The following is a 22265-nucleotide window of genomic DNA, read 5'->3' on the forward strand; positions in this document are numbered from 1 at the left end:
AAAAGGCTTGCATCTCAGCGCAAAATGCCTCTCGCTGGGCTTAGGTATGCATGCAGGGGTCGTCATGGAGAAAGTTCCTGGTTGATTTTCCTAACGGTGTGTACCTCGTGGTATCCTCGGAACCTGGCATTATTAAGAGCATGTCATCACAATACAGTACAGAAGCTAAGGCAATTTGGATGTCCTTGGGCCCCAAATTAATATGTGCTTTGTATAGTCTTGTAATTTGGGAGGCAATTTTCCGTAACACAGAGAGATGCTCCTTCATACATTTGAGGTAATTTAGCTCAATGTTCATCTGAAAAAATTACTGTGCTCCTAGCAGCTCTTCAGCTTCAGAACAACAGGCCATCCTGGGAGAACAGGGAAGTCACTGAAAGTGATTCTCTTATCAGTCTGTCTGGGAGCATCAGCATAAAAGCTGTTGGAATTTCCCCCTGACCTGCAGCTGTCTGAGATTGTACAGTAGGATCCGAATTGTGGCATGAACTCCTGAACTCCAGCTGATTTGCATAAAACCAGGGGACTAGGAAATAAAGGTGGAGAAATGAGTTTCCCTGTTGTCCAGGTAAACTGGAAGTCACTGCCCATAAATCAGAATTCTTGTACATTCAGCTATGGGAACACTTTATTCTTCCTGCTGGACATTTCTGCCCAAGCTGTGAACAAACAGTTGCCAACGGGAGAGCATGAACTCTGTCTTTCTGCTGGGTGTGTTTTGCCTTGGGCTTCCTGGTTCTGGGTACCAGAGGCCTTTGTTATCCTGGGGGAGGAATAATTCTCTATCCCCAATCAGAATCCAATACAATATTAAGAGATAAATTTAAGACATCCCCCCCCTCCCCAATCATGAATGTAGTTCCTAATGATGTTGCTTTAGAACAAATCCCAGATAATGTCCGGCAGCCCCAAGTTCATCTCTAGTCGTACTCCTGCCCCGTAGCACTACTTGCTGTCTATAGTTGATTTTGAATTAAGTCACTGCTACTCTGGGTGTTTTCCATTTGATAACCATGGGCACAGAGGAGATGATAATTGTTGAGACCCTGAACCCTTTGGAAAAGCTCACGAATGAGGAATAATTGTCATCAAAGTCACTGACTGCGTCCATTCACCTGTACCTGGCAAAAAAGGCTGAAATTCATCAGTTCAATAGGTGCCAGCATTTGGAATGACTCTGGTTCATTTTCAGTTCCGGTCCTTCTACTGAACCAAGGCAAATTGGGACCCAGCCTCAGATTTCATGAATTTCCCAGATCTTTCTGGGCAAGAGGCACCTGGTGCTTTTCTATTTTAAACACCACTCTCAAGAGTTGTGAGGTCAAGTTCGCTGGATGGGCCTGAACTGGGAGCAGACTCTCACACGCATGTGTGTGAGGACAAGTGCAGCAGAACCAGGAGGAGTGAACAAATGAAAGGGAGAATACAAGGCTCTCTTTGTAGCCCGCTTAGTCACCTGTGGCCATAACCTGGCCACTTCCATTCAGCAGGCTGTCTGGCGAGAGTATATACTGGAGAAACAGGAGCTCACCACACCCTGGAAGAAAATAAAGGGGGTATAAAGGTGAGGTTTTATGGAAACGATTGCACCCCCTGAGCGGCAATTCCAAAGTACTGTTCTCCCGCGTCTGCTGGGAAGAAGGGCGGCCGCGGATGTGAGAGGGCCGCTGAGGCCATGCAGTCCGTCCACACCCCTGTGCCGCCTTTCCCATCGCGACCACCAGGATGCCAAGCGAATGTTTATTTCAGGGCAGCTTGCTTCATTTCATCTAGTGGTTCTTAACTTGCAGAACACACGAGAATCACCCAGGGAGCTTTGGAGAAATAAACACCCGGGCCCCATCCGGAGAAACTCTTGGATTCGATCGTCCCGACTGTCGATTTGCTTTTGTTTTTGTGTTTCTGATGTGGGAACCGCTGATTAAAGCCATCATCTTGAGCTGGCCTCAAAGGACAGGACAGGGGAAACACTGAGGGGAGGGAGATGCAAATCATCATCTCCTGGGGGTTGGGAGTGAGGAGATTCCATCCTTTGCATCTCTTCCCTCTGAGAGTGCCGAACTTCCTGGAGTTCCCCCGGCCTCTCCAGTTTACAGCTGGGGAAAAGCTAACCAGTGCCATGAATCCAGTGAATCCCAGCTCCCACTAGATCGGATGTTGGGTTTGGCTCTGTGAAACATTAACTCATTTCTCTTTATCGCTGATTGTAACAGGTTTCTTGTGAGGATGAAGTCCAGTCGTTCCTGGGACAGAAGGGGCGTGAGCCCCAGTTGGTTTCCCGAGGGAGGAGGCGGAGAAGCTGGGCGTGAACAGGGTTAGGCAGGTCTTGGGGAGTGAGGCTCGGGGTTCACCTTTGGTAAATGTTTAACCAGAAGCACCTTTACTAGTCTTCAGTGTCTTTGTGAAAGTGAGTTTAAAGGGCGTTTTGAAAGTCTACTAGAGGACAGCTGTTGCGCGCCACGGCCTTTGTGGTGCAAAGCAAGGGCCAGCCCAGGCTGAGTAGTGCAGGGACTCGTGACCACGTCTCAACACCAGAGGACGGCTGTCTTTCACATGAACACGACTCTGCTGCTCACTCTTTGCCCCCCAGATCTGGTCTTCAGGAAGACCAGCATCCTTGCCTAGTGGCTCACTGCCTGCCCCTGGTCTGTCTAGGTGGCGAGAGGAAAGCACCTCAAGGAGACGTGGGGTGGAGCTACGTGCGGTGGGAAGACCTTCCACCGTGAGCTTCCGAGGCTTTGTCTCAGACCTGATGGAAATCATGCCATTTTGGCAAACAAGAACCATAATACTACTACCACATTTTTAAAAATTGCACTCTATTCTTCAGAAGCAGAGGAAGGGCTGATAAGAGTATTGTGAGTTGATGAATTTAGAAAAAAACAAAATCTGTAAGATTAATATTAAGATATTAATATTAAGATAATATGAAGCTCCTTTCAATAAAACTTAACTCTTCACTTTGAATCAATATCCAGAGCTCATCTTGGGCTTTCACCACCCCTGTGAAAATAGTATTTTAATGAAGTTGTTACGAGAACAGAAAGTACTTTCTCTATTGTTTATTGAGAGCGCGATAACTTTATACATTAGGAACTGGTGCACTTAAATTATATGACCGATGACCATAAAAACTCGGGCTCTTGTCAACAACACAACTTTATCTTATATTATTACAGTTACTGATACTTAAAAATGATATAAACAAAAAGATGGATAAGTTATTCCAAAACAAAAGGCAATGAATTCCAGAAAACAGAAACAACATATATGTGTGTGTGTGTTTGTGTGTGTGTATGTTAGCGCATCAGCTACTTCAAAGAGCTCAACACAGAGTGATATAATAGCCCAAACCCAGAACCGTGATTAATTCTGTACCGCGTGAGCAGAACTAAGGGAAAATGACATGGATCTGATCTAGGAGCCAAACGACAAGCGGAACAGAACTCCTGGCACCCCGTTCAATGCTCTTCATTTGCAAACATTTTCGCCTTTACTATTCCTGAAAGACGGGTTTTTTATTTTCCCTCCCTAAATCTTGTATGGTAGGCTTCTGGCTATTCAAAATAAGATTGTGGTGGGTGACTGAAATCAGAACCTAGGCCTCCAGCAGCAAAAGCCAAATTTAATAGCTTGGTGGACCGCCCACGCCACCCAGAAACATTTTTATCACCATGTGTCCAAGAGGCTTCCCACTTCCTACTTGGAAAACAGGTGGTGAAGGAAAAAAGGAAACCTTTATACAATAAAAGAAAACTCTGTTTCTGTAATTTTTTAATCTTAAAAAGGTTAAGTTCACTGACTTTACAGATTCAAATCCGGAGAACTGGTTTCATTCCTCTACGCGTTGGCCTTGGTGACATCATGACATACATTCCCCTGAGTTTGGTTAATGAAAGCAAGCAAACAAATGAAGAGTGATTTAAAAAAACAAAAAACAAAAAAACAAAAAACAAAACCAAAAAAAAACAAAAAAAACCACACAAAAAATCCAGCATTAAACAAAGTTAAAACATTATGTGGTTGTGTCTTTTCTATTTCGTGGTAGAAGTGTCCACGGAGCTAGGAAGCCCGTGTTTCTGCCATTCTACTTTAACAGTGTGTTCCCAAAGGAATCCTTCCCTCTCCAGGTTAAGGCACCAGGTTAAGCAAAGGTGAAAGGTCAGCCGTGCTTGTGGAACGTACAGGTTCTGAGCGCGTCTGTACAGAGTAGCCAGCAGGGAAGAAGCGAAGTGATCCGTGTTTAGGCAAAGGGCTTCCAGTGGGTCCACGGAGGAGACTAGAAGCGCGAGGCAGCACTGTAAGGCACTCCTATGGGGAGAGGCCGGGAAGCCCAGCGTGGAGGACGAGCGCAGGCTCCCGCGGTCTGCCTACGGCTTTCTGGCCAGGAGGCCTGACACCGGCTCTGAGGAGGGCGAGGAAGATCCAGGGGAACGGGAGAGGCTGGTCCACAGCGTGATGGTCAGGAGAAGGGAGTCTTTGCTGTGCTAAGAGTTGCTGTAGCACCTGCCCTGGGCAACGACTGTGGCTTCCTTCCACACCTTTCTAGCAGGGTGGCTTCTCTTTCCACAGGAAGGAACGAAAGCGAAATAGCAGCTGTCCCTTTTTTCAAGCTGAACAATGCCTTCCACCACTTTGGAGGCCACTTGGCGAGGAAAGTGCCCCATAACACGATCACTGGGAACCCGTTTTAAATAAAACTCCTGACAACCACGGTTGTGCCGAGGAGGGCATTCCACACTTCCGACTTCCGACTTTTACCTAGAGTTTAACAGTGACTTAGACTTGACTTTGGCCTGCACCCACTAAGACACACCAAAGAAGACCCTTCCAGTCAGAGGGTCTGAATACAATATAGAATTGTCTACCATGGGGAATTTGCTGGGTGCTAGGACTTAACTGTGCCCCATGCCAGAAACCAACACTTGTCTGCTTAAATTAACCGAGTGGGGCCTACTCACCCATCACCAGGCTCTACCTAGAGCAATGAGTTCTACTGGATGCGGGGTTAGAAGAATCGTCCAAGGTACACAGCACACTAACACTCAGCTGTAGCAAGTACCAAGGGAAGGAAAACAGTACCTCTACTGCCTCAGTTCATGTCAAGGAGAGAGTGTTCATTTCGTTGTGTTTCACCCTAAATTCTCTACTTTCTGCCATTATCTTAGAGTAACAAACGTATTGAGTCAGAAAATTCAAGAAATAAGTGGGAAAGTGTATGCATCTCTCCTTACTGGGAAAAGTAATAAAAAAGTGAAATAACCTCTGTATTGACTCTTGGCAGTATTCGAATCAAGAGCTGAAGACTGACATCCTAATCCAGTCACTTCAATAAAATGTGGTGGAGATGAATAATTCTGCCTAAACTTACGGACAGCGGCATTGGCTCCACCCTCGGTTGGGAGCAAAATGTATCTCGGCTTCCTCAGATAATGTCTCTCTTTGCACGAAGTGTTCAGTGGGGCATCCGGTCCTACCCCAATACAGTGATTTATGCATGGCGGGGTTTTTTGGCCAACAGGTAGAGAATAAACCCAGAGGTTTGGAAGCCAAATCTTTTCAAGGAGGCACAGGGAGAAACCTTCCAGAGTCAGTGTGCAGTGTGTACACACGCAGCGACAAACCAGAGGCCAGACCTCATCAAAGTGGACTCACTCTAGCTTCGCCAGAGTGAGGTCAACACCAGGGTTCTTGCTGCAGCCGGAAGAAAGTCATGGCACAGTCCTTTTGCAGGAGCCAAAATACCACTGTTAGTTGGAAACCACAAATCCCCAACACGACCGATACTCCCTTTTTGGTGGAAACCTAGCCGAGTAGAATCAAAAAGCAATTCCCCTCTCAGCGAATCAAGCGGGCAAGCTCCAAAGAGTATTACCCTTTAGTACTACAGATAGGAAGAGAAGGGTAATACGGTCCCCCGAAAAGCAGGGACAAAGGGGGATGACGAGCGTCGACGTGGTTTTCCTATAAAGAGGCTTTCAGCGTTGGGGAAAATCAGCGCTGGAAAAAACACGATGCGATTCCAGTTGACTGCTCTTAAAGCACTTTGTGGCCTTCCCGCAGTGGTGCGAGGGAGGTCTATTTTGGGAACTGGCTTCTCTAGTGCAGGGTTAGATGCCAACATTTTACCAGGGTTGGACGGTCTCACCCATGAGTTTCTGGCACCGTTAGGAGGGATTTCCTCCAGTGATCCACCGGGGAATGGGCCTTTCAAGTGAAAAGTGGTTCCCCGGAGTCGGCCGCCAGCTCTAGGACATTAATTGGCCATTTTCTCCGGTGTTTTATGTGCGAGTTATTTAATATGGGATGAGAGAGGGAATGTGAGGGGAAAGCAGGTATTAGCTTGGTCTTAGGAAGGTGGTAATCCACGGATTTGCTTTTGTTTCGACAGTTTCTAAGCAGTGGAACAATTACCCAACAGTGCACCAAGTCATTTGGGTGGAAAACAGTAAGGGTGTTCACGGGCTCTAAGGCGTTCTGGGCTGGAAAACGGCACTGTTGAACTTCTCATGACGACCCAATTCCGAAGCTGGCTCCGCTCGGTCCTATCAGATTTGGGTGGTGGTGGCTGTGGGCCGTGTAGCGGCATACAAAAAGGAGAGAAAAGAGAAGTAGCCAGGAAGTAGTCCTGCTTCTGGGTAGCCAATGGCAATTATATATATATATATATATATATATATACTTAAATATATATATGTATACATTTTTTTTCTCTTCTGAAAATAAGCAGAAATTGATGTGGATAGAAGGTTCTCCTTAGGAGTTCCCAGGGGAGGCCCATATTTAGTGGGACCCTCTCCATGGGCACCGGTGAAGACAGAGGCCTTTAGAACCGGGATCCAGAATCGCACCCCCAGCAGCTCGGATGCTAGGTGCCTGTGAGGTGGGACAGGGGATTCTGTGCCGAGAGCCAGCGTGCTGGGCCGGGAGGAGGGGCGTCTGCACTTCGGGGCTCCGAACGCAGGGTGCTGGGGACTGCCGCGCTGACAGTCGGGATCACGGATACATTAATTATGGTAAAGGCAGAAGTAAGCTACGGTGACAGGGAGCTGCGGGTGGAGGAAAAGGCACTTTGCCATCGGAGCACATCTGTTTTATAATAAGCAGGTCTATAATTCTCTTGTGAAAGATCATGTTCTGCTATCTTCTCTGAGGCTGGAAAATATAAATACTGTGTTTCACGAAGGGGAGGAAAAAGGAGAGGGTCAAATTTGTTTGCCTGTTTGCCAAGTGCTTGTTTGAGATTTTTCCACCCTTTATCTTTTTGTGTGCAACATTCTCTGTAACCGGGGTGGGGGAAAAGTCAACCTGCTTTTCCAAGAATAAAAGGCTCTGTAAGGTCTCCTCGTGAAGGGAGCCTTGGCCTTTTAGCAAGTTTTTATGCCCTTGGTTACAGCTGCTGTAGGATCGGAAAATAAATGAAGCTTGTGGTCTGGGGCCCAGGAACTGGCAGTCTGCACAAGTCTGTCTGAAATGTCTGGCCTCTAAGTGGACGGAGGTATCAAGAGTTAGGATCTGGAGGGAGCAAGGTGTCGGGGCGGGGGGAGGGGGGCAGTGGCGATGGGGTTAAATGTATCCTGTACTTCCCAAGCCACTGATGCTCGAGACTCCAACAGCAGTGAAACTACCACACCGGGAGGGCATTGGAGGCATCTGCTCAGTGGCAAGAGAGTCTTCTCAGTAGTCGCCTGAACATTGTCTCAGGATCAGTGTATCTTTCTGTTCTGGAAAGAGTTCTGGTTGGAGGATGATTTCCAGCACTGTCCCATCTGGCATCCTGGTCACAGCCACTGGACGCGGCTCCTGGGGGGCCCCGCGCTGGGGGCCCACCACTCGGCCAAGCAGTGAAGCAGTTTCTTAGATTTCCTACTCCTGTGATACGATTTTAGCACGTTCGGTTTCACTTTAAGGTGGCGATTATATGTGGGATTATATATTTATTTAGACAATATTATTACATTGAATTCATTATAAGTTTGACATTTTCTTCATACTCTAGCGTGGGGGTTTTGAAGTCCCATGTTACTTTGATTTTGTAAACAATTTTAAAAATGCGAAAGTGGAAGTGACAGCAAAGGTCCAAGTGAAAGTGCAAACACGAGCCATGAGAAATAAAGCGTTTGAAATAAATAGGAAATGCCCACACGAGATTCTGTGAAAAGAAATTGAAGACCATCTCATAGAATGTATGCATTATCTCCACCAGTCTACAAACCGATGTATTTAACCGCAGTCACAGGAAATTTCCTCAGGCCAGCACCATTACGACCTCATCACTATTACCCATGAAACCCCGGGAAAACTGCTCTTCAGAAAGCTACGTTTTCCACCGACTATGGTGGGGGGCCCCGCGGCATCAGGGGGCGCTGGGATTCACACCCGCAAACAGACTGACATATGCAGTCATTGGTCTCTGAGGTCTTTTTTCTCAGGAAAAAACCTGAGATGAACCTCAAAGCCAGAAGGAGCTCTCCTCATAAATTCGAGGGTGCACGCTTTCTGTCAGAGGGAGCGCACACGCCTCATCTCTGAGCCACTTGGCTCGGCTGAGGTGATCCCCACCTGTGTGGTAGACACCGAGGTGACGGCGTCAGGGACACTGGGTCCTGGCATGATCCAGGCATCGTTCCTGTGTCCTGAAGATTTTCATTCGAAACGGACGGTGATGAGTATTTGCCTCAGTTACTCCGTCCTCCTCGAAGGCTAAAAATAAATAACATGAAAATAACCCGAAGTTCTGTGGTTCTGTAGGAGATGCTTCCTCCTGTATCCTATGTACTAAAATGGCCCCGAGAGCCAAAAAAAAAAAAGTCTGGACTCTAAAGCATTGGGTGTAAACCACGTTTTGCTTGGGAGCGAGCTGCTGAAATTCAAGGCTAAGTGTAATTCAGCTACTGGTAGTTTTCTGGAGCCACGGAGGCTTCACGGACCTTTTGGACAGCGATTTGCACAGAACATACATACGGGACGTACTGGGATGCGTGGCTATGTGTGTGAATATACATCTATATCTAGCTGAAGATGAGACATCCTCCTCTTCCAAAGGGATCTGGCTGGCTAGCTAGGAAGCCGCCGGCTGCTGGCTCAGCGAGAGGTCAGTCCCTGGCCTCGGGCCCCCGCTGAGTCAGGTGTTCTGGTAGGACAGCTCGAACATGTTGCAAGCCTCCTCCAGGCTCTCGTCCATGTTCAGCCTCCGCCAGAAAGATTTCTGCTTCTTCTGCAGCTCCCGGCGGACACACCTCGGGCAGGGGACAGACTTCTCTTTGCATTCGGAATGGAAAACGGCCCCACAGCTTTCACACCTGCAAAAGCCAACCACAGAGATGATGACCAAGGCGGGAATGACAAGACACAGACACCTGAAATCCAGTGGCCTCCGAGAAGCTCAGAGGACATTTATTCTGGGGAGCCCTGCCACCGGGAAGAGCGATGACTCATAGAAATGGGCTCTTTCCTTTTCCAAGATGTTCAAGGTTGAATTTCACTTGAAAAAAAAAAAAAAAAAAACAACCTTTTTTTTTTTTTAAACATTTTATTTATTTGACAGAGAGAGATCACAAGCAGGCAGAGAGAGAGGAGGAAGCAGGCTCCCTGTTGAGCAGAGAGCCCCATGCGGGGCTCGATCCCAGGACCCTGAGTTCATGACCCGAGCCGAAGGCAGTGGCGTAGCCCACTGAGCCACCCAGGGCCCCTTTTCTTTCTTTTTGATTAGAACTGGCTAGGGTGAGGCTGATGGCTTACAGTGGAGAGCAGTCAGCAGTCAACTAGCAATGGTGTGATCATGGGGACAATGGGCAGATCTCTGGAAGCTCTGTGGGTTAGTTTCCCCTCCAATGGCCCTGGGGTAAAGGGACAGAGAACGGGAGTGCCGTGTTCCACTGACTGCAAGCGCTCTGAGCACCAGAGACAACCCCAGTGCGTGACCGCAGTGAAAATGTAGCTCCCCACTTCTGTAAACACAGGGTAAGTGGGCCCCTGTTACTCCTTGCCCTCATTTAACAGTTTGGAAAGATAACATGACACATTTTCATTTTCTGATTGTTATCCTCAGGTCTATTGTCCTTCTGAGTTTTCTTTTTTTCCTTTCTTTTTTTTTTAATTGGGAAAAGCCCCACCACTGTAAGCCCATCTTTATAGCACAAGTCGGAAGGGTAAAGCATGGAAAGTTGGGAAGAGAATATTTTTTAAAACACGCAGATTAGCTTATAGAGAGGAGGCATTCCAGGTGGACGACTAGTTTGCTGTCTCCCTTGGTGGAAGCCTGCGCAATAGTCCAAAATGGATTGTTTCTGCTGCAGAGTCTTTAATAGTAAGGAACTGACAAGCACAACGATGGCTGCCCAGGGGGTGGCTGGCCAATGCAGATTACGGTGCCCACCCTTCCATCGCAGAGCGACAAGCAACTATTCCCTCATCTCAGGAGCTCAAGGAATTGGTTTGACCAGCAGCAGTCCCGGGAGGGTCCAGTACGAGGCTGGGTTCAAAGACGACTATGCAGGAAGCAGTTTTCAGGGCTCAGCTTGTGCTCCTTTTGCTTTTCCTCTAGTACCTTGGGCTTCCGTCCTGGGCATATGATGGTCTTTGGAGCAGCATTCCCTGGCATGCAACAGACTTAGCCCCGACATCACTTAGGATTCAGAAAGTTTGATGAAAGGAAGATCCTCCCACCCACCTTTGGACCCAGGGAATGAGCGACAGTGGGAGTGGGGTGGCGTGGGGAGGGGCGCAGGGAGGCAGGCCATACTGATCAGCCGAGAGACCAAAAGACAGAAGCTTCACTGTACCCAGTAATCTCTGCCCAAGCTCAGCTCTCTGGGCAAGTAAAACAGAGAGGCAGTATGAAAGTAGGCATAGGGTTACTTGGCCTGACTTCACTTCCCACCTTCAAATCACTTTCTGGCTACCTGACTGAATTGTAGGGCCACTGCCCCACCCCGCCACTCAAGGCCTACATTGAAGCCCTAACCCCCAGAGACACTGCCTGTGGAGACACAGGGTTAAAATCAGGTCAGGAGGGTGGGCCCTGATTAGTGTCCTTATAAGAAGAGACATCAGAGGGCTTTCTCTCTCTTCTCCCCCACTGTGTGCACCCCGAGGAAGGGCCGTGTGAGGAGCACAGCAAGAAGGTGGCCATCTTGCGAGCCAGGAAGGGAGCTCTCACTGGAAACCACGCCCTGCTGGATCTTGCTCTGGGACTCCCAGCTTCCAGAACCATGAGCAGTAAATATCTGTTGTGTGAGCCCCCCTGGGCTGTGGTATTTTAGAGGACAGCCTGAGTAGTCTGTGACAGTGACCTGGAGTAAGGCATTTCACCTCTCTGCTCCTCAATTGCCTTGTCTTAACATGCCCCTCAGAGAGATCTTGTGAGGCTCAAAGGGAGTAACACATGAAGCGTGTCGTGGAGTTCCTGCACAGGAACACAGCTAAGACTGCTCCTTCCAGAGTGAGCAGCCGCCTCTGGGTATCTTTGGCAACTCTTCCTGCGTCTGATGGCACCGATGTCACCACAGTGACCTGAGGACATCTTGGATCAACCCCCTCGTGGCACAGATAAGAAGACTGAGATTCTAAGAAGGCTAGTGATTGTCTCATGAGGACACACGGAGTTAGGTTGTGACTAGAACCCGGGACTCTGATAGCCCAACCGTGGCTTCGACTGAGGCCGAGTCATGTGAGTGAGGGGAATGCGCCATCCTGGAGAGAAACGTGGGCTTCCAGTCAAAAGACTCCTGTCCCGATCACAACCCTTTCTTTGAGTGATCTTGGGCAAGACACTGACTTTCCCTGGTCTCCTCATTTGTAAAATGCTGCTCACGGTGACCTCCTTCCTACTCAGTGGGGTTCTGTGGGACACACATGGGTGACCGTATGTGGAATGAGCAGGTGAACATGACATCACCTTTCATGGTGACTCTTGTCCCTGCCTTCCTCATGCTGGAGCCACACCAGTCAGGAGAGTCCAGCATCTCCCGGCCCTCAGCCCCTCCCTCCTTCCAGGGGGATGAAGGTTAGACCCACGTCTCCTCATGCCTCCTTTCTGGGCCAGCTCCACTCCAGTGGCAATGGCTTTGTCCTCCCTGGGTCACACCTCTGTACCTTCCTGTCACTGAAGTGACACTAATGGTAGCCTTATCAAGTAAATTTCCTCCTTCCTGCCCCTTTGCCCTGCTGAGTAAGTGATTTACACACCTAGGGATATTGCCCAAGGGCAGTGATTGATAAGGAGAAAACCATGGGGTTCCTTCAGTACCACTCCCTTATCTCTGCTGATACTGGCACCCCCAACCCCTGCACCCTGCTCCGGTGAAGAGGTTGAGTCTTATTGGGTATTTCTGGTGCAACAAACACTCATGGGGTGGCCTAGGGGCTGAGTACACCTGCTCTTTCTAGCCAAAGGTCACTAACTGCAAAAAAGTCCAAGATAAAAAATTAATGATTTCAGAATGTAACCAAGTCCTATTTTCTAACCATTTGTAAGCCAGCAGTCATCTTTTGAACTGTATAATGGACAGACTGATCAATGACCTTCCCAAATTCAGACAATCTATTATTAACTTTCCCCCTGATTTTTTTTTTTTTTAAATGAAAAGAATAAGGTCAGGAAAAGGAAGGAGGAAGAGAAACTGTTTCTTACATAAAAGTTATGGTGCTTTGTAAGAAAAATGCGCAGGAAAAATAAAGTGTTTGCATTAAAAAATGCAATATATAGGCATGCTCCTCTTTGAGAATATTATTTAAAAGGCCCTTTCACTTTAAAAGAGTTCACTGGCTCCTTAGTGTTTACTGAATTTCCTGCCTGTATTTAAAATATGATTTTACAATCAACTTTTCAGGAACATAGCTTATATATAAGGTAAATTTACCAATGCAATCATCCATGTGGAAAATTGCAGCAGATAATGAAAGAGAAATGTCCTTCAGTGTTCCCAAGTGATAAATCAAATGAAAGCCAGCCAGTTTCATCTTCATTTCGGAGTTCCCCACTCCCAGCAATCAGCAGTTTCGCTGCCTTTCTGGTGTTGGTTGTACACCACAGAGAACAAAGACCTAGGTCCTCCTTTCCAGTGTCCCAGAGAACGCAACTACAGGGAGACATATATTTGCTACTGACCAAAGCCATCCAGTGGGCTATTCCTGAAAACGTCTGTTGCTCCACTGACTCCAGGGATCTCAACCTCATACTGTTGGCATTTGGGGCCAGAGAGTTAGTTCTCTGTGGTACAGGGCTGCCCTGTGCACTACACGGTGTTCAGTGGCATCCCCGGCCTCTACCCAGCAGATGCTGGTCACAATCCTTCCCCACCCAGGTTGTGGCAACCAACAGTGTCTCTGGACACGGCCACAAGTCCAAATGCCCCCTGGGAGGGGCAGGGAGATCATCCCAGTTGAGAACCATTGACCTAACCTATCTGGAGAAGGCATCGTGGAGGAAGCACCCGGGGGGACTTACACAGTGCCCCCCACTCCTGGTGGAACTCACAAGTGTCAACTGCGGGCTTACACCAACCAATAAGGTCCAACGCAGAGTTACTGATTCATTTCATTTTCACAAATATATATATATATTTTTAATACATCCTTTGGTTAAGATAGCTGAAACTCACAGGCATTAACCACCCCATGGTTTTGAAAACTAATTTAGAACATCACATAAGAAGTCAATACCCACGACACAATTCCGTGCACGCCGTGGGAACCCTTAACTTTCTATCAACTCACTCTGAGTTTTTGGTCTTCCTCAAAAGCCATCCTGGTGGTTGACCCTCAGTCGCATTTATTTACTCCCTGGCCAAGAATATCGGGGCTGTTTCTCTGTGGTGGTCTTCACTTTGTTATGTCCTCTGTAGGCCATCTAGCAAATCTAACCCCAAAACTTCTACTTGCCCCACAAAATAAATTGCTCTTATGTAAGTGGGAAGCAGTTGGGTTTCAGCAACATCTACAGTGACAAGGAGGCCAGAAAATAGTAAGTAGGACACTTACTGCAGAGAGGAGGGCCGGACTGAAGTGAGGAGCCCCGAGTTCTTGGCCCAGGCTGGCCCCACTGTCCCTGGGGCCTTGGGTAAGTTACTTCATCCCTGAGCCTCTCGTTCTCCACAGAAGTAAAAGGGGGAGGTTGGATTATCTAAGGTTCCTTCCAACTTGCAGATTTCGTGCAGGGCAGGGGTGTGGGGCAGGGAAAGGCTGTTCTGGGTCTTACCCTTCTCTTTCCACATTTTCTTGCCCCCAAGTCTGTGGATGGATGAGTGGGAATTCAGCCTTGCCGGCCACTCCTTGGAAAGCCTCAAACTGACAAGCTGGAACTGAATGTGAATGTGAAGTGAAGTGAAGAGCATTACTTTAAATTTTATTTATTTGCAGCGGTTAATCAAACCATGAAATAGCTTACAGACTAGCACATACAGCTCTGGTTATCAGGAATTTGGCTAAAAGGAGCTGACTCTGCCTCTTTCTCAGAACATCTCAATTAAACATTAAGGATTCCTTTTTAGGGATTTTCCCAAACCTCATCAACACCCTCTCTCCCCCAAGGAAAAAACCCTGAAGGGTTCAGTGCTGTGGGGTCTTTATTTTGGGGGTGGAATGGAGGCTGGCTAGAGGCGGCAGTCGTGTATCGTCCTATGCGGAAGACATCTTGTGTTTTAACCACTGGGACAGCCACCCTGGAGCCAGCCGTATGAACATCAGCACTGCGCACGCCATACGATGTGGGATGAGGGAGAAGGAACTCTAGGCCCGTCTCTTCTGAAGCCATGAACTGTCCACATGTGCCCTTTCCTAGGGTTCAGGGCGGGGGCGTAGCATCACCACTGTGTGTCGGGGGGAATGCAGATCTCATTCTCTTAGTAAAGGCATCATCACGTGAGGCTCTATACATTTCATGAACAGTCTTTGACCTAAACATTGCTTATTGACCTATGGGAAGTGACGGAGACGTTCATACCCTAGAAATCTAACAGCCACAGACAACGATGGTCTTACTCCAGCTCTCAAAACCAAGAAAACGAACCTGCTGCAAATGGACAGAGCTACGTATGTGCAGGGGGGAAAGGGTTGCTTCTCTGATACGGCAAAGCGGCAAGAATTGCCGGCCGCAGACAGTTTCCTGTTCTGGAATGCTGATGATGTGACACCAATTAGAGACAGGCTTGATGGCTTTGTCTGTGTCTTCCAGATTCTAGCTGCACCCAGGAGGGCCACAGGAAGCTGCTAAAGGCCCCTGCCCCAAGTTGAGGTCAGTGAAATGCTTCTGCTCTGCTCATGTTGGATTTTTCTCCTGCTGCATTTTTATTTTTGGCTCAGGCAACGACCTCAGATATTTCATTAGCTTGAAAGTCAGCCTTGAGTTTGGCTGGATCTCTGACAAGTGGAAGGACAGGCCTGCAGAGCAGGGCAGAGCTCTGGCTGATTTCCACTCTGTGGAGCCCACAGCGACGAGGGCGGGGTGCAGAAATCAGTGCACGCGATCAGGCATGCGAGTGCGGTGGGGCATACGGCTACTATGTCAGGCGCCCCACAGAGCCACTAGCTATTACTGGTTTTTCCAAGAAACCAAGATGGTTATTGAAATCTCTTAGCTAAGGGAGGTAGTTATTGGGGCCTGGTTATTTTAATGTTTTGGGTTGGTGTTCTCCCCTGTTGTTGTGAGTGAGTGAATATAAGCCAGTAACTTATAATTTGCTTCAATGGGAAATCACATAAGGTGTATGTCTGTGGATGTACATATGTGCTATGTATGTACTTACTGTATGTACACAGGTATGTATACTGTTTGGTAGATTACAGAGAACATGTAACTAAACTTTCTAGAGTGAAATGAGTTAAATGTGACCCAGTTGAACAGATTCTTCCCTTTGTGGGGAAACAGGTTAAAATAAAGGGCGGTCACCACAATCCCAGGCACGTGCTGACGGCTGGGGACAGTCCCAGTTTCACAGCCTCTGCCCGGAGCACCCCTTCCGGTGAAGTCTTCAGCCGGGATTACTAGAAATCTACACACCCCAGATGCCCCCCTCTCTTCCGCCCCAGGGGAAGCCAGTGAATGGGGAGCAAGAGCGCAAAGGGCCTGGAAATGCTGGATCACGGAACTGTTGTGGCTCCATGCAGAGTGAGAAACGGGACTACATTGGGGATTATTCATTGTGGGTTTTTTTTCTTTTTTTGGCGGGGGTACGGAGGTGGGGGGGCCAAAAGGTACCCACGTGATTTGATGGGAATTGAACAAGACTGGAATCTCGCTCCTTTGGCCAAATGTCCGGTAGATGTAGGTGTGTATGTGCTAGTATGTAAAGCTATTCCAATAGTTTTGAATGGTAAATGCAAATACAGCCAGATTGATATTGGACATTTCAATTAGGCAGCGTTTGTATGCCTTTTGCCCCTGTTTTTATAGAGATTATCCTTATAATCCCTCTCTGAGCTGGGTACTATTTGTTTTCCCATTTTTAATAAGTCAGTCAGTAAATGGATAAAATGGAATGGGATGATAAAGTATCTGGTGGCTGCTTAGGTCCCTAAACTATTTAAGTGTGTGATCGACTCTGGCCTTGATTCCAGCCTCCTGACTTGAAATCTGGCTCTCCTTCCCTTTCAGTTACTCAGCACAGTCCCAAATGCTTGCTAAGACTCAAATCATGGGAAGAACAATTGGTATGCCCTGCAGTGATCTTTTTATTTACCTTTTAATCCCCAGAGTTAATTAAGGAAGAGTTTTTCCCCTGATTGCAGACCACAAAGCCTTTGGCTTTTACAAGTCTTGCACTTTTAGTTTGTAAACCAAGCTCAGTTAATAGCTTTAACAAAAGCTTTACTTAAAATCTTGGCTTTGAAAGAGAATGTAATCAAGGGTTAATTAATTCATTTGTTAATTTTGCTATCCCATTGGGAGTAGTAAATCACATTATCTTTAGTGCCAATGCTTAATAAATGCTTCTTGCTAATTTGTGGATGGTGACAAGAACTTCTCATTAATACTCTACGTATATATATGAAATCTTAATAGATTTGATCTGAGTGAAATAGTTATTTGGGGATAGGGAAAAACTAGTAATTGACACTTCTCAGTTTTTTTTTTGTTGTTGTTGTTTTTTATGGTTCATCTGGGTGTTAATATAATTCTCAACAAATGTCCATCTGTTCTTGGGTTTACTTTAGGAAAATCTCATTTATTATTAGAGAAAGTAAAGAAACTGCAGGAAGATTTAAGAATTTTCTGTAATTTCCAGAAAAAGCTAGAACATATAATTGTAACCTTAAGTAGGAGCAGTGGCTTTCTGTAAAAATTTCTAAAGTAGTTCAAAACACCTAAGAGCCGAAGAGATGTTTAGCAATGTCTTGCTACATCTAAGACAAAGGTAGTGAATATAATAATATTTGGCTAATGTAGATTTTAAAAAAGTTTAGCTTATATATGGACTTCCACAGATCCAACAATTCTACCTTTTTTATGTAAAACTGAAAAATTCAACTGTGAAGTTTTTGAAGTAAGCCTCTTTAAAAGAAATCATTTATAAGGATGATATGTACCTAAGACTTTGAATGGGATTTACTTCTACTTAACATATTATGTATCAGTTCCTCAAAGTACTAAGACTTCTAATGGAGCTAAATAAAAGGCAGTTTTGGGGATAGGTACAATGCAAAAAATTCAGAAGGTAAACCATATCTAAATTTATGAACATGACTGATTGCTTAGGAATAAGTTAGTGATATAAATGTAGGAGGAGGGAGACATTCAAGTGAAAGACCCGAAGTGTTTTGTCATTACTTTCCAAATTAGCTCCCCTAATTTGTCTCCTCTCACAGTACCATTTTCTTAACGAGATGGTATCAACCTCATTTTCTTTTTTTTTTTTTTTAAGATTTTATTTATTTATTTGACAGAGAGAAATCACAAGTAGGCAGAGAGGTGGGCAGAGAGAGAGAAGGAAGCGGGCTCCCCGCTGAGCAGAGAGCCCCACTCGGGGCTCGATCCCAGGACGCTGGGATCATGACCGGAGCCAAAGGCAGAGGCTTTAACTCACTGAGCCACCCAGGCACCCCAGTATCACATCATTTTCTAAGACTCGATGTGTTCGAGGCCAGTGGTTTTCAAAGTGTGGTCCCTGGACCAACCAGAGAATTTCGTAGAAACGAAAAATTATTGGATGCCACTCCAGACATACTGCATCATATATTCTAGGGTGGGACCTGGCAATCTGTGTTTGAACAAGACCTCCAGAGAATTCTGATGAATATAAAAGTGTGAAAACTACTGCTCTAGGCCAATTGTCTCCAAAGACAGCAGGGCTGACATATTAGATAGCAGTTATAAATATTTAGAACAAAAATATGGACTTTGCAAAATGAAAATGGAAAGTGGTATTGTTTTTATATTGGGCTTTGCATTTCATATCTATTAATATTTTCTCATAGCTGATAGGTAAGAATCTCATTTTACTTTCTTTAATTGGAAGTGATATTAAGCTATTCAGATACAGGCTATTTGCATATTTTTCCAGTAAATCAGTTCATGTCCTTTGCCCATTGTCTAATGACTTTTACTTAGAGAGTTTTAAAGACTTTTTATATTTGGGAAGTTAATTCTTTGTTAAATGTGCTAAAAATATCTCTTCAAATTGCCTGTTTACATTTGTCTTTACAGAACTTTAAGCATTTAACTTTTAAAAAATATATTTAAAAACATTTGCTTGGGGCACCTGGGTGGCTCAGTGGTTAAGCATCTGCCTTTGGCTCAGGTCATGATCCCAGGGTCCTGGGATTGAGCCCCGCATCGGGCTCCCTGCTCCTTGCAGGAAGCCTGCTTCTCCCTCTCCCAGTCACCCTGCTTGTGTTCCCTCTCTCACTGTGTCTCTCTCTGTCAAATAAATAAAAATCTTAAAAATAAAATAAAATAAAAGCATTTTGCTTCCATGGCTTCTGGGTTTGTGTCAAGCTTAGAAAGACCTTCCCCACGTAAGATGACAAAAATATTCACCCATCTTTTCTTCTAGCACTTTATGGGTTTTATTTTTACATCAAAATATTTGATCCATCTGGAATTGATCGTGATGTGGAGTATGGTAAAGTCCGGCATTATTTTTCTTTCTCCAAATGGCTGTCTAGTTCCCAGTTTCTTTCAAGGAATGGTCCATCTTTTGTTCTGCTAATTTGCTGTGCATCTTTATCATGTACTAAATTCCCATATTACTTGGGTCTGTTTGCATACTTTCTGAAATCATGTTCCATTGATATGTCTGTTCCCATGCCAGCACTGTACTGCGTAGTATATAATACATTTTTATAGCTAATGAAAACGGTCTCCCTTCATGTAAACAACTTTAGAGGTCAATTCTATATTGAATATATTAGGAAAGTTTACTGCCACCCATCTGAATGTTAAATAAAAAATTTTTTGAAATATAGATGATCAACTAATTTTAAAAATTTATAGTATAATTTATAAGGTTTATCTAAAATGAAATGCACCTGTGTAAACATCTCAGAAGGTCAAGGACTAATCCTGGCTTTAGATATTTGAGTTTTTATTTTTTTTTTCATCATTATGTAGTGATAAAGGTATTGTATAACTTTGGGAAGGTAAACTAACAAGTTGTTTACATGTTTATAAAATTAGGAAACACAATACAATTGTTTAACAGTGTATATACTCTTAGTAATTAAAATTATCCTACCTTGCAGGAACCTAGATGTATTATCTTGGAAACATAACTTAAAACATGGTATACATTATTATTGAACAAAGGAAGATGTGAAGAACAATGCATGTTGAACAGTCCCTTTCATTCAGTGTGAACATTATTTAGAACATTTTTACTCTGCATATGAGGAAAAATTGGATAGAAATGATAATCATGCTAAGAAAATTAGTTACGCTATCTATGTACACAAGCAACAAAAGGAGACCTTAACTACACTGTCAGGGAAGCTGCAGGAAGGAAAGAAAAGTCATCTTTCTTGCTAGCTGCTTTGACATTCATTTCTGTCCCTAAGTCCCTTGGCTTGTGCCTCTTTCAAGCATTGTATGAAAACCACTATCGTGCCCCCCCCCCCACCATCTGGCCCCCACATCTCCCCCACTGCCATGGAAAATTTGCTTATCTCTTTTCATTCTCAATTCTGAAATTTTTCTTTCAAATCGGTGATGTAAGCTGCTTTCCAGCTAAGTCTTTTAATTTAAATTTCCTTTCTCTCCACCATCAAGGATTCTTTCTAGAAAAAAAGTGTTAACTCCTCTTAAGAAGGGCTTTAATATACTTCAGGTTCTCACCTCTCAAGGCCAAACTAGATTTTTCAGTTTAAGTCAAGTCAGCTTAAGTTAATGGCTTTCAATGTTGTCTTTGAATCAGCCACTGGTTCATGACTTACTGGTTTTCATAAAAGGAAATTCCCACATTTCTGTTTTTCACATGAATGACTACTTTTTAAATGCTATCTTTTTCTGTTTTCTCATCGAAAGTTTACAAAATTCTTCCCATTATTTTTGTTGAGAACCTCTCCCCACCAACCTATCACCAGAAGTGAGACTAGTTAAGGGTATGTAGTATAGGCTTTTGCCCTCCTAAGGTTAGTTTGTGCATTCCCTCAAATTTTAGGCTAGTGCTGTGAGGACAGGGAGAGGCAGAAAGGGGACTGTACTGGAATTCAACAGCCTGCATCTCCCAGGAGCTAGGCCCAGGTGCTGGGTGGGGATGAGGGCTTCCCTGGGGAGGGTGGAAGGAGGGGGTGTATGTCGGGGGTGGGAGTGATGGGCAGATGACTGCTAAGCTTCTCTCTCATTCTACAAAAGTTCTATGCTTAGACTCAACATAATTGAGTCCAAGCGGCAACTGTGGTAGAGAATGAACATCTACAGACTGCCTTTTCTTTATTTTAAGCACTTTGAAAGCATTAGGAACTGGAAGATGATTATTAATGATAGGTATGGATAGCATATGCCAATGATTCCTGAGGCACCATTGAGCAGTTTAATATTCAGAATACTGAAGTGGTTTAATACAAACATGATAATATACATTAGTTGCCAAGATAAAAACCAAAATAAATAAAGGATTTTTTAAAGGCCAATTTAACAAGATCTTGCTATCTGTAGTCCCATAATTTGTTAGGTGAAAAAAGTCTCACAATATCGAAAACATATACTGTAAAACCAAGTTACTATTTTACCTTTTGTAATTCTGATGCATAAAACAGTTCATTTCAGAACATACAGCTCAGGCTGCAGAGTCAACATTTTTTGTATGGAAAGGTAAACACTCCTGTCTTCCCTATTGTGTATTCAGGTTACTTATTTACAGTCACATGGAGAAGGAAAAAACACACCCTAAAAAAATGACCAAAAAGTTGTTTTGAGAGTTAAATGATCTGAGTGGCTTAGCAAGACTCAAGTTTTTGACATGAATGTTTCCACTGGGCCAGAAAAATATATCTATCCCTAACATATGATAGAATGCTAGCTATCATTCAATGAAGTCATGTATCTTGGTGATGTCCACATTTAAGTAGAGAGTTTCCTTGAAATTGGTTTAAAAGTTATTTAAAATAAAAGAAAATACATGGAAAAGTGCAGATTTGAAAAACTAAAAATAAAGGAAACTTCATGAATTATTTATTGAGCATTTACTATGTGCTGTTCTAAATGCAGATAATTGAGCAGTGAGCAAATAGAAAAAAGTCCATTTCCTCATGGAGCTATTATTTCAAAGTGGTAGACTGAATCACAATTTGCATTTATATCTTAACCTCTATAGGTAAATTGTATCAAAAAGAGTCAACCTTGCTAAAAACATCATGACAAACTAGCAAACAGACTAATATAAAATGCCAAGCAAAGGAGCTGAATGAAGTTCTAACTTCTTTGTCAGTAAGAGCTTAAAACAGTGTCATATACCAGGTAGGCAAACCCAGAGGTGGAAGGTGACTTGTCAAAGGTCACACAGCAAATCAGGGAAAGAGTTAGGGATGACATCTAGACTTTTGTATTCCTACTCCAGTGATCTTTCTATAGACTAGTCTGCCTCTACTTTTTAAATGGATCTTAATGATTTTAGAACCAATAAAATTTCCTTCCTGTTAAAGTAGCCACCAATAAAAATCTATCTAGAAACTTATTTTGATATGATGTGATAAAAAAGCTGGATATAAAACTATGTACTTAATATATTGTCAATTTTTTAAAAAAGTAGACATGCATACATATGTATGGAGATTCTTCTTCTTTATACTTTTGGTGTACTTTTCAAATTTTCTATAATGCACATCAGCTT

The 22265-nt window shown here is 44.6% G+C and overlaps 1 protein-coding gene across 2 annotated transcripts in view; it reads right to left on the reverse strand.

Moving 5' to 3' along the window:
* Positions 1–6743: 6743 nt before the first annotated feature.
* Positions 6744–22265, reverse strand: part of PLEKHM3 (pleckstrin homology domain containing M3) — a 179934-nt gene continuing 164412 nt past the window's right edge. For both annotated transcript variants that reach the window (XM_059393342.1, XM_059393343.1), the window contains one exon: positions 6744–9302. In XM_059393342.1, the coding sequence (XP_059249325.1) occupies positions 9125–9302 (178 nt within the window). In that variant the 3' untranslated portion in view covers positions 6744–9124. The remainder of the gene's footprint in view (positions 9303–22265) is intronic.

The sequence above is a fragment of the Mustela nigripes genome, chromosome 3 (assembly GCF_022355385.1).
Source record: "Mustela nigripes isolate SB6536 chromosome 3, MUSNIG.SB6536, whole genome shotgun sequence".
Lineage (NCBI taxonomy): Eukaryota > Metazoa > Chordata > Mammalia > Carnivora > Mustelidae > Mustela > Mustela nigripes.